Source organism: Python bivittatus, unplaced genomic scaffold, assembly GCF_059951505.1.
Source record: "Python bivittatus isolate LINGU-HERP-01145 unplaced genomic scaffold, Pbiv_v1 ctg000330_np1212, whole genome shotgun sequence".
NCBI lineage: Eukaryota > Metazoa > Chordata > Lepidosauria > Squamata > Pythonidae > Python > Python bivittatus.
In genome coordinates, this window is record NW_028277058.1 from 62,367,585 (window position 1) to 62,384,017 (window position 16,433).

The 16,433-nt window shown below is 50.9% G+C and overlaps 1 protein-coding gene across 4 annotated transcripts in view; it reads right to left on the bottom strand.

Annotated features, from left to right (window-relative positions):
* Nucleotides 1–16,433, bottom strand: part of IRF5 (interferon regulatory factor 5) — a 30,477-nt gene that overhangs the window by 2,153 nt on the left and 11,891 nt on the right. For 2 of the 4 annotated variants that reach the window (XM_088141467.1, XM_088141468.1), the window contains exons 2-7: nucleotides 8,748–8,949; nucleotides 6,525–6,714; nucleotides 5,129–5,175; nucleotides 4,476–4,509; nucleotides 2,824–3,153; nucleotides 1,071–1,460 (exon numbers count right to left, since the gene is read on the bottom strand). In XM_088141467.1, the coding sequence (XP_087997593.1) occupies nucleotides 1,071–1,460; nucleotides 2,824–3,153; nucleotides 4,476–4,509; nucleotides 5,129–5,175; nucleotides 6,525–6,714; nucleotides 8,748–8,921 (1,165 nt within the window). In that variant the 5' untranslated portion in view covers nucleotides 8,922–8,949. Of the gene's footprint in view, nucleotides 1–1,070; nucleotides 1,461–2,823; nucleotides 3,154–4,475; nucleotides 4,510–5,128; nucleotides 5,176–6,524; nucleotides 6,715–8,747; nucleotides 10,085–11,138; nucleotides 11,910–16,433 lie in introns of those variants that run through there. The other 2 variants (XM_025177287.2, XM_007444805.4) reach the window with 2 other exon arrangements.

The following is a 16,433-nucleotide window of genomic DNA, read 5'->3' on the forward strand; positions in this document are numbered from 1 at the left end:
AGGCAGAGGCCATGGAAGAACCGAAGGCAACTTCTGAACGTCAGAAAACGCTTCCTAACTGTGAATGCTGTTTGATGGGGAAACCAATGATCTGGTCAAGCAGACGGCTCTTCTTTGCTGGATGCGTTCGAGGGGAGCCCAGAACTGGATTTGTGCCCTGGGGGAGGCAAGGGGGGGCTCATCCAAACCTCCTCTAGAAGACTGAACCGTAGGGATAAAATGCTCAGTGGCTCCCTTTGGCAGGGAGGCGCACAGGAGTTTGAATGTGAGGGGGAAACCCAGAAACTGCAACTGGGGGACTGACGAAAACGCCCCGGATTATTCCCCAAGTTCAGGAAGTGGAAGGTCCAACAAAAAGCAGAGCAGTGCTGCTTGCGCTCGCCTTTCCTGCCAAGGTTCCCATTCGCTGGGGCCACCGGCAGAGCCAAGCCGGCTTTTTCTGATACAGCAGGTCAGGAGCAAGTCGGAAGGCCCTGCAGATAAGCAGCAGCCATGCGATCTTGCCAGGCGACCCGAGGAAGCGCCGCTCTGAGCCTCAGTCCTTTACAGTGGCTGTGATAAATGCATCACGTAACAACCTAGCCTAACCTAAAACACAATATAAATGGCCCAGTAATGAAGTTTGTTGCCATTCTGATGGCGCTGGCCCTAATTCTTGGGAGCCACCTTGAGCATCGAATCAACAGACCGACCATCCATCCATCCATCCATCCATCCATCCATCCATCCATCCATCCATCCATCCATCCATCTCTTTAGAGATCTGCATATTCTACAGCCAGAATATGTTCCCCCTCGGGCTAAGACTCCAACAAGATGGGGTCTTGTCCACAATTGTTTTGAAACCAAAACGTGTGGGAACACAAAGTCAACATTTCCCCCGTTCTGTTTGACTCGAGGAGGGCGCACATCCAGTACTTTGCAACCTTCCAAGTTGCTCTCCCGTGCTAAGACCTCTGTGGGTCTCCCTCCCAGCTGTCTCCTGTGGGGTGAAGCTACAGAGTCCATCCTCCTCCTCCCCCCTGGGGGCACCTACACCCGCTGAGGGCCCGGCCATGGCCCCTCCTCACCGTTGAGGAAACTCTCCAGGCTAAAGAGCTTGACCTTCTTCTCGCGCTCGATGGGGTTGGGCCCGGCCAGCTCCCCGGCACAGGGGCCGGTCCAGAACACTTTGCACTGGCACAGCCGGATGGCGTAGATGTCCTGCCCCTGCAGCTCCAGGATCAGGCCCCGGTCCAAGACGTCGAGCAGCTGGTGGGTGTAGTAGCGCTGCTTCTCGTTGGGCACGGCCTCGGCGCTGGGGAAGCGGACCTGCTCCAGCGTCACCGGCCCAAAGAGCTCCACCTGTTCCTGCGTCGGCTCCAGGTGGCTGTGGAAAAGGCGACAGCCGTGCGGGTTGCTGATGGTCAGGGCCCCCACCGAGCGGCCGCGGTACTGGAACTTGATCTCCAGGTCGGTCACTGGAGGAGAAGGAGAAGCTGCGGTGGGCGCGGGTGGACGATGGGCACGGATGGGCCGTCGGGGAGGTCGGCCCGGACGCCCTCAGGGTGAAGACTCAAAGCCTTCCAGGGGGATCCGCAGGGTATGGTCCAAAACGTCAAGATGGCGACTACGACGGTGCAACTGGAGCTCAGCCTGCACATATATCGGACTTTCAGCTGCACTGTTGTGACCACCATGTTGACTTTTTGGACCATGTTCCACAAACTCCTCTGCCATAAGGCTGTACATGTAAAGCACTTTGAAAGCATGGCCCAGGCTCAGAAATGCTTCTTCCTGTTCTTCTCCAGGTAACAGTTCACACAACGCCTGAACTACAGCTTTCTTTCTGTAGAGTTTCCCTTCCTTGATGATTCACTGAATGGGAAAAATCTTCCTCTTCAGTGTTTCTCAACCTTGGCAGCTTGAAGATGGGTGGACTCCAACTCCCAGAATTCCCCAGCCAGCATAGCTGGCTGGGGAATTCTGGGAGTTGGAGTCCACCCATCTTCAAGCTGCCAAGGTTGAGAAACACTGAGATAGGCATTTGCTTTACTGAATGCGTAACATTTTTTTCTGAACAATAAATCCATTTCTTTGCCCTGCTTGCTTTTATTATACTGTGCTATCTTTAGCGGGTGTGGCATTTTTCGGGTGGATCTGAATTGTCCAAAAGACCAGAACATTCTGGTTTTTTGTACCAAATGGCCATCCGGGGTTTTGTGTACTTGGGGGCTCAAATACAACTCCTGTCAGCAACTTCTGAAAGCAGCTGCCGACGCCTGCAGGTCTGGGAGAAGACACAGCTGCTTTCAGAAGATGCTGACACGGGATATGTGTCCTTGCAATATCCTTTGAATCCGAAACGCTGCAATGCCCTGACGACTAAAGAATCAGTCAGTGCAAAGCAATGGGAACCTTGTTGTAACTTCTGAAAGGCTGGGTTCATACAACGTATTATATTGTATTTTTAATTAATTTGATCTTCTCTGTAAACTGCCCAGAGTTGCTTTTTAATGAGATGGGCAATGACAAATTTGATATGGAATTAAATTCAGTATATAAACATGCTGAACCCCAATTCCTGAATTGCCCTTTTCTGGGTCTTCAGAGGACATTAAACCAGCAACTAACCAAGCTTGATTCAGAGGACATGTTACACCACAAAAAGGGAACCAAGGTTAATGCTAACCAAGATTGGTGTTCTGTGCAAATGCGACTGCTAAACCTTTAGTTGCTCTGCTGAAGCGTGTCACGTGAACCCAGCCAAGAGGGGGGCCCACTTTCCCTCTCGCGCCCCTGCCCCACTTCTATGGCGCATCCCCGTGACAGTGAAGAACTTACGTGGCAGCATGTGGGGGCTGATCAACAAATTTGGGATGAACTGCTCCATGGGTGCTCCAGGGCAGCCCCCCTCGGACAGAGGCTCCAGGGTTCCCGGCATGGCCATGCCCTCGGGGACCAGCGGCATCTGGCCCGCAGATTCGGCAAAGTTGGGTGCTGGGGGCTCCCCTCCTACCACAAAGGCCCCCACAGGAGCTGGCGCAGGGGGTACCGGCCCCACCTCGGGGTGTGCCAAGTGGGGGAAAGTCCCATTGCCGCATGGGTTGGGGTACAGGGTCTCTTGCTTCAGCCACGGATAGGGCGGCAGGGGCTCGGCAGGGTGCGACGGGTCTGCAACAAGAGAACCGGACACCGTGGGAAGCCATCCGAGGGCCTCAGTCAGGATGGAAGAACCGCGAGGGAGTCGTTTCCATCCAATGCCGTGGGGCCCAGGGCAGCTCTTCCCACTTTTCAGGCAATTCCAAATTCAAGATGTTGTGCAAAACACACGTACACACACAACCATGCCTTCAGATGAGCGTGCTTAGCTGTGCGACACTGCAGGCCGGGGGCCAAGGAAAGGTTACGAAAATAGACATTGCCTCCCCGGCCTGCTGCCCACACCAAGCCTCTCAGTAAACTGACATAGCAACATACTGAGAATTTCCCAATTAGCTATGTATGGTTTTAATAATTGGGGGCTTTGCCCCACGGCCGATCCCCTCTCCCCTCTCCCCTCTCCCTTGTTTCTTGTGTGGCGGTCAGAACCAGGGTAAGCACTCCTAGGCCAAGCACCAGGAGAGGCAGAGGATTATGCAAAGGTGCCGGTGACCCCCACAAGTGGTCACATCACCCCTGACCAAGCCAAGAGGATCCCCATGGCCTCACCCCTGGGGTAGAAACATCAAAAACCAGAAAAACGCAGAGGGACGCGGTCAAGCGTAACTTTGAAAACTCACAAACATGGACTGAGTACACTCTGCAGAGCATGGGGGGAAAGCTGGAGGGAGAGGGGAGTGGGTGTCTTGGGGGGTTAGCTAGCTGCAGCCCTAGTGACAGCTTTTCTGCAAGGGAGTGATGTTATCCAGAAGCAATATGGTTGGGTTCAACCCTAAACTAGGTTAAGGAAACATCAGTGCTGGGCTTGCTCTGCAATGCCCCAAGCCAGGAATCCTATGATGATTTAGCCCAGTGTTTCTCAACCTCGGCAAGTTTAAGACGTGTGGACTTCAACTCCCAGAATTCCCCAGCCAGCCTTGCTGGCTGGGGAATTCTGGGAGTTGAAGTCCACACGTCTTAAACTTGCCGAGGTTGAGAAACACTGGATTGCCCTGTTGATTCATGCAACGGGTCAGGCCATGAATTTCCCACATATTACTCCGTTCCAGCTTAGTGTAGCCAGCTAAGCCTGTCGTGTGAATTTCGCGATATTTTTGCTATAACCCTCAGCTCAGCTACCTTCCTAGAGTTAAACCCAACTGACATGCCATGGGTTTGCCTGGGGAAATCTCAGGTGTGCTCTTCGGTAGGGAACACGGGAGAGAGGACCCTTGCATCCTTCTTCAGGGAGAAGTTGCAGCCCACTCCAAACGGGAAGGATTTGGAACAACTGTGCCCTGTCTATCCCTCCAGCCTTGTCCCACCTTCCTCTTCTGGGCATTTTCAACACCCACCTGCAATCCTCAGGGTGGGCATCATCTTCTGGAGCTGCAATCAAAGAAGTGAAATTAGTGGCAGGAAACTGAAGAGGAAGTGCCATGTTGAACCAGCCATGCTCCTGACCTAGAGGGGGGGCTGAAGGCAGAGCAAAGCCAGCTATGCGTCCTCCCCAGTCCTTACCCATGGATTGGAGCATCCATGCACAAGGCAGTGTACCTGGGTAAGAGAGGAAGGGATCGGGTGGGCCTGGCTGCAAATGGGAGCCCAGACCTGAAGTTTGGGGGTGGGGAGCCTGACCCCTCCATTCTATATTCTGCCGTACCCGTTTGCCAGTTTAGAAATGTAACGATAAACCAAAAAACAGATCCAAGATTAGAACTAGACCCAGCAGCATAGGGAAACTCTAAGCTTGGTGGCTTGAAGGTGGTTTCAACTACAGCTGTGCAGAAAACAGAATTTTGTGGTTTGCAGAGTGCTAAATACAGAGGAATCAAGATGCAGAAAAATAAAGGGGATTCTCTTCTCTCGTGAGCCCAGCACAGATCCTCCCAGAACATCCCACCAGCAAGTTTCACAGACATCAGTCTATGCTCTTGTGCTTTTTTCCCACAGAGGACAAGAAATCCCCCGTCCCCTCCAAATAACGCTGGGAGGCACCAAATCTCACCTCCTCCTCCTCTTCACATCCGGCGGGCTCATCTCCAGCAAAGCTCTCTGAAGATCCAAAGCAGATGGTTACTGGGGGTTCCTCAAAGCCGTGTTTTCCCTCCCACAATTTTAAATGGTTGTAAGGGTGGCAAATGCATTGCGTCTTGAGTGAGGGGTCCATTCAGACATTAAGGAAAAGGACTGGTGACTCCACAGTTCCCCATCCTCCCCCCCCACCCCAGTTCCCACTTCACGAGCCAGCAAGAGAATATCCACCAGTCCCTCTCTTGAACAAGGAATTGGGTGGACGACGAGGTGAGTTTTAACAGATGGCCTTTAACTGATCTGGGCTCAGCCATCTGTCACAACTCGCTCCTGACTCCGTGCAAGTGTTTTGCGTGGGGATGGTGAGAATGAATCCAGTGAAATGGCACAGAGAGAAAGATAGAGATAAAAATTGCCCCCCCCCCATGACCCGCGGTTATTCACTCCCCTTTTGAAGATGGATTTAAAAAGAGCCCAAATAACAGCTGAAAGTAAGGCTCCTTCTGAATACGGGTTTAGCGCTCTTTCAGAAAGAGCCCTAAACCTGTATTCAAAAGGAGCCCGTATAACAGACGGCCAAACTGCCTTTCTCTGCCAGCTGACCTTGCAGCTCTGCCCATCGCCCACACTGGACAGCTGGCAACTCTTTCCCAGCTAAGTCTCTGAGCCTGAAAGCCTGGCTGACCCAAGGCAGGGGTTTGGCTGGAAAGGCCAGGACTCGCCTGCTGCCCCGGCCAGAAGGGCAATGTGCAGGGCCTGGAGAGTGTGTCCGCATCAGCCTAAAGTAGCCAACAGTGCCGGGCTGATCCTTCCCCTCCTGGATTACCCAATCGTCCCACTGACAAAAAGCTGTTTGGCTCTAAATCCAGAGAATGAAGAAATGAACACTGCACTGTAGAAAGCAGCGTAAGAGTGAGATTTGGGTGGGATTCTGGATGCAAACATTTTTCTACTTTCATTTGAGAAATGCTGGAGGGTGTGGGAGAGGCCAAGCAGTCAGTCGGGATAAAACCATGCTTTTTCAGAGAGGTCGGATAAATCTGTTGTTTTTTTTATGACGAACCAAAGGAGGTACAAGAATGCCCTCGGTACGTCCTTAACCCATCAGGATCTGCAGGTTTTATAGCACTCCCAGAACCTGCCAAACCTGTCTGAGCAGAGACCGTAATGAGACAAACAAAAAACAGCGAGCGAGCGAGCAAGCGTGGTCCACGCCGGATCCTCTGCCAGCAAGACACCCACCATCATCTCCTGGGGGAGTGGGTGGAGGGGGCCTCTGCGGTGGGGCAAGGGGTTCCCACAGGTGGCTTCACCAGTCGGGGGACAAAGCAGCATGGAAAGCGGGGCGGAATGGCATGGCCAGCTGGTACCTCCGTTGCACTGGGGCGCATCGCAGACCTCGTAAATCTTGTAGGGCTGCATCGGCGTGTCCTTGGTCCCGTCGTAGATCAGGCTGAACTCGCGGCTTTTGTTGAGGGCGCAGCGCAGGTTGGCCTTCCACTTGGCCGGATCCGGCTCATCCACGCCCTCGTTGTATTTGCCCGTTTCTTTGGCCCAGGCCTGCCCGCGCAAGAAAGAAACCGATACCGCTTGTTTTACCGACGGCCATCTAGGCAGGGGGGTCCACAGGGTCAAAAAGGCAAAGACGGCGCCCACGATGGCACGATGGAGACTCAGCCGGTGTGTGTGTCACACACAGAAAACAGAGTCTTGATCGCACTGTTGTGGCTGCCATCTTGACTCTTTTGACCACCCCCTGCAAAGACCCCTGTATCTAGGCCCCTTTTTCCAGCTGTTGGGCTTCTGTCGGTGGCTGGTGGTAGGAACCACAGACCGACCCGTTGAAAATAACCGGTATGCACGAAGTCCATAATCATAGGAAAGCATTAAATGAGGTGCAGAGAGGAGTTTCAGAAGCATCTGCTGAAACCGCCTCAGCGCCTTCGAAATTGCGCAAGTGCCAAAAGCGTTTTGCGACCCTTCTCGCCCGCTGAGAACTGCCGATCCCCTTTCCGTGGGAAGGAAACGGAACCAGGGCACTGGAGGATGCCGGTGCAAGAATACCAGCGCGAGCAGCCCGGGTGGAGGGATGCCGAGGATCCCTTTCCTTAAGGAGACCCCCCCCACCGCCACCTCTCCGGGTCACCGGTCCCCCTGCCAAACTCCTTCGGGCGCCAGGCAGTTTCTCCTCAGAGCCAGAATCTGCCTCTCGTGAATCTGTTTTTCTCCCGCAACAAGGAACGAGGGAGAGCCGGTCCCGGCCTCCTTCTGCGGAAGAGTTTGCCACTCATTTGAACAGTGCCGTCCTCGGGATGATTAGAAAAAAGCCAGATTGCAGGAAAAAAGGGAGCTTTTCTTTTTGCAGCCACAGAGTGAAAGAGAACTTTGGAATCATACCTGTATTTGCTGCAGAGAAAATCAGAAGCTGTTTCTTTCTATTTCTTCCTATCTTTTTTCCCTGCACCTTTGTCTTTTTCCTTTCTTTCTTTACATTAGAGTTTTTATCTTCTCTTTAAAACTATATATATGTATATATAAATGTAATAAATAAAAAGAGAGAGGATGGCAATATAATATATAGATATATAGATATATGAATGAGTGCCATCCTCTCTCTTTTTATTTATTACATTTTTTGCACTGCCTGACTTCCGGCAACTCCCCAAATCTCACTTTCGCCCTCCTTCCTCGAGGCCAAACATCTCCAGCTCCTGCCGTCTGAGGACCCCATTCCCAGGGCGAGAACTTGCACGGCTTTCCTTTCACGGCTGCGCTTCATGACGATCCGGCCTCGGAAGATGCCTCTGGGCATTTTCTAGAGCCAAAGTTTTGTTCCTGATGGGCCTGCTTTGCCAGAGTCCGGAACCACGCCTGGTTCCAGACCATCCCTGACTGATTCTGCTCGGGGGAACAGCAGATCCGTCTCCAAATTTGGACCGCAGCATAATTCGGAGACGCTGTCAGGGTGGGAAGGTGCAGTTGGGCGGCCGAGGTTTAAAAACAAAAAATTCTGGCATGCTGAGGACATCGCCAAATTAATGATACCGTAGTTAATTAACTGGATTTCAGTCAACTGGTGAGTTAACGCGTTGATTTAATCTGCAAAAAACCTCTTTATGATCCGAACTACAGGATTTGAAAGCGTTAACTGCTAATGTTGACGGTATCTTCCTCTCAAGGGGTTGGACTACAGTACCCATAATTCCCAGCCAGCAAAGGGAAGAGTGTCTCGATGCGTCTCGTTCGCGTGAGAGCGAGCAGCCTTTGGGAATGTTCGCGACTGACTGTTGTTTAAAAACCATTCTTTTTTCTGTCCTTTTTAGTCAGCAATCTAAGTTTGAGTTGATTGATCTAACCGGTTAAATGTTTTCTTGCAGGTCGTTTGGTTTTTCTTCTGGTCTGTTTCATTTTCTCCAGACTTCCTTGATGCGGGTTGGCGGTCCTAACTCTTACGTACTTGGAGGATATGATGGGAAAAGAGAAGCCTTTCACTACAGCCCCCCACGTCCCCCCCATGAATCTGCTCAGTAGGAGCAGGAAAGATCGGGGGGGGGACGTTATTTTCCTTCTGCTGCAAACCGCCGCCCCCTCACCTTGAAGATGGTGTTCTCGTCATCCTGGCAGGGGACGTGCCGAGTGGCGTGGCGCCAGGGGATGCAAAAACGCTTCTGCTCAGCGTCCACCCAACGCAGACCGGGGTATTGGCTGCTGTTCACCTGGGCCACCAGCCAGGGCTTCAGGCGGATGCGCCGAGGGTGGGTATTCATGGTCTCACCCCTCGTTGAAGGACCTGACCTGGACAGAGAAGCAAGGAGGAAATCAGGAGCCATAAAGCCATGACAGAAAGCTGGAGCCAGCAGGCACGGTCTTCCGAGGAACGCCTCCAGTGGCGTTTCTGAAGGAGAGAGGCTGGGGCTCAAACGCTGCACGCGGGCTTCCTGGTTCAGCTGCCACCCTCCAACAATGGAAGAGATTTCAAGGGGCCGGTTTTGGGAAGCCTCCACCTGGGACCCAGGAGAGCCTCAGTCACCTGGACGCTCGGAAGGAGGACACGATGGGACCATGGTCTGGATCGTAGGCTGATCCGGGTGCAGGAGCAGGCAGGAGGGAGCAAAGTCCTGATCCAAGAAACGGAACATCTCCTGATCGCCGGCGTAAATTTGCTAGCCACTACTGTCCCGCCAGATGTTGGCTGAGGAACGGGTTGGCATTTGTTTCATACAACCCCAAAGTCCTCCTCTTCCTTCTCGGTATGCTGTTGCAACCTTCTAAAGCATCCCACACTTTTTTTTTAACGCTGAGATGACTGATCTCCCAGGATGACTCAAACCCTCCCAGTTCTGGTTCCGCAGGTGTGACCACACCACCCAAGCGCTGGCAGGACAGGCCCACCCTTTCATCTGCTCCATCGCAAATGGAGTGGTGACCCACAGCCACTGCCACCCCAGTGGCATCATCTCCAACCCGCCTCTGCCACGCGGAACTGCCCTCCTCGCCATCTCCCAAGCCTTCTGTTCGGGCCTTCGGCTGCCCGGCCACCTGTTCCAGCCACGCGCTCCAAAGTGACAGGAGACCAGAGCGCGGGTCCCAAAGTGTCCCTTGGATTGGGGGCCAAGAGCAAGCGCCACCCTGGTTGGCCAGAGGTACCACGACTGGGAAGATACCCAAGCGGAGAGCCACTTTCTCAGCCCTGCATGGGGGGAGGGCATTTCTGAGACCTTTCTTGCTTGACAGCCACAACCCTCAAGAGTCCATTGAAGGTGGGCAGCTAATAAGTTAAATAATAATAAATAATCCAGAGCTGCATCGGGAGCACTCAGCCGGAGGGGTGTTTTGGCTTTCTGAGAGGCTCTGACGCAGGACTGAGAGTTGCTCTGCCTGGGCGAGGGCACCGTGTCAGCGCAGAGGGTTTCTTCAGTATAAATCAGTGATTTTCAAGCTTGGCAACTTGAAGATGGGTGGACTTCAACTCCCAAAATTCCCCAGCCAGCACGGAATTCTGGGAGTTGAAGTCCACCCATCTTCAAGTTGTCCAGGTTGAAAATCACTGGTATAAATGAACTTTCCTTAGTGGCTGGATTTGCTGGGGAACATGGGGCTAAGTCCAAATATGGCTGGAGGCCACAGGAGCATGAACACTATTCTGGAAGGGCACCGTAGATGCAAGAGAAATGGACGGCACGGGAAGGAAGTCAGAACTGGAGCTGCTGCTATCCATTTCAGCCAGGGTTGCATTTTTTTCATGCTTTATTTTCTTTTTCATGTTTTACATTTTATTTATAATTGCCCAGTCACTGGGAGTCCGGTGGCATATAAAATATTATTATTATTATTATTAAAACAATTTTATTATCCACTTTAATATTTATATTTATTAAATTATATTATTATTGTTTAATTGTTATTTATTTTTGCATGTTATTAATATTTTGCAATTGCATTTATATTGCTATCCTTTTTTTTACTTATTTTCTTATTTTATTTCATTTTTGCACGTTCTCTACTGCCTCAATCCAAGCACACTCTCGGTAGTGTGCAGATAACAACATGAAAACAATTGCAGCAGGAGGAGGAGGAGGAGGAGGAGGAGGATCATCCCCTAATCATACAAAACCCACACAAGTTAACCCCAGTGCTGGGCTTCACATTGAGCAATCACCAAATGCCTTCCAGAAGCTGTCAAAAACTGGGAAGCATTTACAGCTGGGGAGGGAAACTCAGGGTCGCGGTGGGGGGGGGTGTCAAAGAAGTCAGGATGGCAGACCCGCCCACCTGATCTAAGCCCCGTGCCTTTTTAAGCGCATTGCAATGAGATAAAGGGTGTGGGGCTTCAATCACACAAACACGGCTGCCATCTTGACCCTTTTGACCTCTCAGATGCCCCGGGGCAATCTCTTCCAAAGGAAGGGAAGCTGCCACAGAAAGCACCCACCATTATAACCCCCCCCCCCCAATGAGAGAAGGAGACTGCCAGCCTCTCTGACCTTGAAAACCTTTGGGGAGGGACACAGAAAGAGGACTGATGTCTGTAGTGGGAGCATCTACTTCAGATAGGCTGCCATGCAAAGTGGAAGTTCTGCTGAGCGGATTGCTCTGAAAGGAGAAACAGGCTGAGATCACCCCCTTCGGTTCCTGATCGTGGGCCCCTTGAAACCTACAGAAGGGCAGATGCAACCAACAATTAACACCCCTCGTTGGCAGGCCACGGGCTTTGGCATCCCAGGACGGTGGAATCGTGGCTCCCTGGAATGCCATCAGCTGGCGCGAGTCTGGCCGAAGGAAGGCTGGAATGGGTTTGGCTGCAACAAGGAGCGGGTTTGCTGTTCCTGGTGCTTGGTGGCTTCCTTGGAGATGTCTCATGGCCAACTAGGGAACATCATCAGGGCGAGTCACGAGCGGCTTTCCCAACTCCTTCCGAAAAGGAAGAACAAAAGCGATCCAGCTGTTCCCAGAGCAGAGGTTGTGTAAGTGGTGGAAACGGCATTCTTGGGAATTATTCTAGGAACGTGGCTTCTACCGGAACGAGCCGGGAAGGAACCATGGGACCTGGAAGGAGGAGACGAAGAACCCACCTAGACTGACCTGTGGGGCCTTCAGCCTGGCCTGACCCAACTGGGAACTTCATCCAGGCGAGGTGGGAACGCCAACAGTCAAAATAATGGGAATCCTGGATACAGCCATGCCAAGACCTCCAGAACATTGCAGGTGGGGCTAAACCAGTGTGGTAGAAACTTGGCAACTTGAAGATGGGTGGACTTCAGTTCCCCGAATTGCAACTTGAAGATGGGTGGACTTCAGTTCCCCGAATTCCCCAGCCAGCATGGCTGGCTGGGGAATTCAGGGAGCTGAAGTCCACCCATCTTCAAGTTGCCAAGTTTCCAATACAATGGGCTAAACCAACAGCTGGAAACACAGCTGGTCTTTTGAAAGACACGCAGGGGAAATCAAATCCTTGCTCTTAACTGGGCTATGGAAGAAAAAATGTGTCCCCACAGGCAGAAAGCGATGTTTTCCTGGAGCCAAAAAGACAGGTTCAGCAACTAGGAAAGAGCTGGTCTAGAGGTGCAGGAACGCCGCAGGGATCAGCAAAGAATGCATAACCTTGAAATTTAGTTAAAGCAGCTACTGATACTGCAGCTAATCGCACGGAACTGGAATTTTTCACAAGCAACCTACTTTCTCCTCCTTACAGGTACGACTGAGGTTATGATGGCTCCCACAATTGTTTCAATGCACACATGCGTGATGGGAACGCTCTGGCACGGAACCGCCACAGGGGAAAAAATCCTGACTCAGAACGGGAACCCCGGGGCAGATGTTCAAAGAGTCCAATAAACTTTTTTTTTCTCTCTAGGGGAAAAAAACAAGTGGCAGCAGAAAGGGATCCCACCCCAAATCCCAAGAGAAATCATTCCATTCTATTTAACACTGACCAGATCTCGTTTCAGGGTGGAGATCCAATTCTGGGCATGTAAGAACAAGATTCAAAACCACCTTGTTAGGTTAGAGAAATGGGCTGAAAGGAAGAGAAGGAAATAGGGCTTGACTACAAACCAAACATGAGCCAGGAGTGTGATGTGGCTGCCAGAAAGGCAAATGCAGTTTTAAGTTGCATCAGCAGAAGTCTAGTTTCCAAATCATGGGAAGGAATCAGGACTGTGGAGTCAGAAGGGACCTCAGAGGTCACCTAGTTCAATCAAGCCCTGCTCAGGGCAGGGTCTGCTAAAGCCAGATGATCCCCAGCCTCTGTATGAAGACCTCCAGTGAAGGGGAACACTGGCTTCAAGAGGCAATCGTTCTGCTGGTTGGAAGATCTTACCATCAGGACATTCGTCCTAAACCTAACCCAGTGTTTCTCAACCTCGGCAACGTGAAGGTGTGTGGACTTCACCTGCCAGAATTCCCCTGGGGAATTCTGGCAAGTGAAGTCCACACACCTTCACGTTGCCGAGGTTGAGAAACACTGATCTAACCCAAATCTACTTCCTGCAGTTTCAGCCCACCTTGTGGGACAACAGAGAAGTCCACTCCCTCCTCTCTTTGGAACCCTTCAGATATCTGAGGACTACAATCCCCTCTCCTCCATTTTCTCTGCCCAGCAGAACATCTTGGAAGCCCCCCCCTCAACTTGCACATTTCTCAATGTCCTTTTTTCGATTGTGGTGCCTTGAACTGGAGACCAAGGTGGGACAATGACTTCCCAAGATCTGGACTCAGAGCTCTGCTATCTGTGAACCCCAAGACAGAATTTGCCTTTTTAGCAGCTGCATCTCATCCTACTTAGAATCATAGAAGGGACCTTCTAGTCCAACTCCCTACCCAGTGCAGGAATCCTCAGACCACCGTGGACAAAGGGCTGTCCAATGTTTTCTTGAATGGAGGGATACACCTTCAGGAGGCAGGCTGTTCCCCACTGCTTCATAGCTCTCCCAGCCTTGATATTCTTCCTTATTTTTAGTTTGAACCTCCCACTATAAATCTTCCACCTGCTGGATTTTGTCCTGTCCTCGGGCACCACGGATCATAACTTCCCATGCTCTGCCCTGGGGCAGCCCTTCAAGAATGGGAAGACTGTTATCATGTTCCCCTTTAGCCTTAGGCTAAACATTCCCAATTATTTTAAATATTCCTCCTAGGATTTAGTCTCCGAACCCCCCCCCCCATCTTTCCTGATCTTCTCTGTCCTCCTTCCACTTCCTTGGCATCCTTCTTGTACTGTGATGACCAGAATGGCAAACCATGTTCCGGGTGCCGTCTGACTAGTATTGTTTGGTCAGAATCCTCCCCCCGCCCCAAGATCTGGGTCCAGTTCAGGCATCCCACTTTCAGAAGGACTGAGAGAAACTCACAGAGGTTCAGAAGAGGACTTCCAAGATGGTTGTGGAACCGGAAGCCAAGTCTTTCGAGAAGCTGCGTATGTTTCACCTTGACACAAGATGACTGTGGAGAGCTACACGACTTTTGCTACGTTCACACAAAACACAACCCTAAACTCATCTCCATTTAATTCGCATTAGGTAACTTTCACATTCACGTGAAGATGGCCGAAATAAAAGTGTATAAACGTAACATATGGTTATGGTTATACAACATGCTAAGACAAGGACTGGATTAAGTCAGTGAATCACAAGGTATCCTTGTGTCCTTCTGTCCTAGTCTAATACTGGGTTGAGTGAACCCAGGTAAGATCTGCTCTCTTGTCCCAGCATGGAATCAAAATGCAGGACCCAAATGCAAAATAATCAAGGCTTCACCGCAGGACACAGAATAACTTAAAAAAAAAGAAAGTAGAATCCATATAAATGCAGGAAAAACTTCTTAAGAGCAAGAGCAATTTGAGAGTAGAACCAGTGCTTGGAGGAGGTGTCAGCTCCCTTCCGCGGGATGTGTTTTAAGCAGACAGCCAGGTCTCTGGGGTGCTTTGATTTGGGATCCTGTCCTGAGAAGCGGGTGGGCTAGATGGCCACTCTCAACACCAAGACTGCATTTGCGCAATACCCTTCAGGATCCTGCAGACTTGCAAAAAAGTGCTCTTTGCCAAAGATGCCCACAGAAATAGCTCCTAACAATGATGTTTAGAGTAAGAGACCTTGCCCAGCGCAGCCACAGAGAAAGAGGGGGGCACCTGCAGAGGGAAACGACCCCGTGGGCATCTCCTCCCGTCCAAGCCGTCCATCAAGCCTGCAAGGAAAACGCTGCAGCCAGCTTTACACAACCTGCTAAGCAAAACCCAGTAGCCTTGTTCCCGTCACGTGCGATGCCTGAAGAATTCAACCGGGTCTGGATGAACCCAGGTTACGCAGCGTGCTGAAAAAACAGCTGGATTCCAACAGCAGCCAAGTCACTTTCCCCCCTTTTTGTGAGGCCCGGGCTTCAAAGCCATCCAGAAGGGAAAAACAGGGAGCTGTTCGCAGTGTGCAAAAGGACACACTTCCTGCAGAGGTTTGCTTCATCACCTTGGGTGCACGCGTGATTAAGCCAGTTTGACAACTCTGGGGCTCAGTTTAATAACAGCCATAGGTATGATGAAGCCTCTTGTTTATTTGCGGGTGAAGCATTACACGCTGCCCTTCCAGCCAACAGTTTCTCCCAGGGCGGCTTTGACTGTACACTTCTCACACGGGCTCACAAAGAGCCTTCTCTGTTCGCTCGTATTCCATGGATCCATTTCGGAGAGGCGGCCTTTGGGTTTGTTCGCGGAGCTTGGGAAATAAAGCACGGCTGGATTCTCATGACATGCTGGGCTACAAACCGGGGCTTATAAACCACACCGGCTAGGTTCGCACAACCGCCACTAAGAAGCAACCTGTGTCTTGTGGGAATCCATCCGTTCTCTCTCCGACCTTAAGGGAGACGTTGAGGAAAGAGATTTCCAAAGATGGAGCTCGCTGTGATGGAGCAGGGTTGCCTCTGGTTAGAGATGCTTTAGCAGAACTCACACTGAGGAGGGAGTAGATGACCTCTAAGGTCCCAACATTGTCTGCACATGGAACACTAGCGTGTGCAAAACTATTCCACAGAACTCCAAAACATTCTGTACCATGTCCGGATCCAAGCAGGTGTGTAAGCTGTGCCCATTCCTATTTCAGACCCTTTTTAAAGCCAGGATAGAACAAATATTTCTTTTTTGGAGAGCATCTCACGGGCACTCTCACAAAATGGTGGGAATGTCTAATCATACAGTACTGGCTGTAGACCCCATTGTTTGATTTCCAAAGCAGAGATCTGTGTGGGGCTCAACGGGATTGTTGGAAATACATTTCATTCATTCGGCTGGTGCTTTGCTTTCCTGCACAGTAGCCTGAAATTCCTTTTCTTTAATTAAAAGAATCTAAAAATACAAAATTAGATAGAGCAAGGGAACTTGGCAGGTATCCAAAAGAGGGGTGGAAGTGCACTGTAGCCCCAAGGCTTGGCATTGGGGACCCAGAGTTTCTCTGCCTCTTGTTTGTCCATCCGCAATTCCCTTCTTTCTTTTCTTTACATCACCCTAAAAGATGCGTGTAGATGAAAACTATATTCCATGGACATGATGCAAGCTTTTGCAATAACAAACCAGACAGTATCTCAATAATAATCTCAATAATCTCAATAACCTCAATGATAGTATCTCAATAACAAACCAGATAGTATCTCAGGGGCTCAAAGCAACTGCACACTTCTCACATGGGCTCAAAAGAACCTTCTCATTCTCTGGTGAAGATGACCTGGGTGAAAACCTCAGCCAAGTTACAGGTTGGCCAGGCGACTTCAATTAAGCCAACTACTTATTACATTTA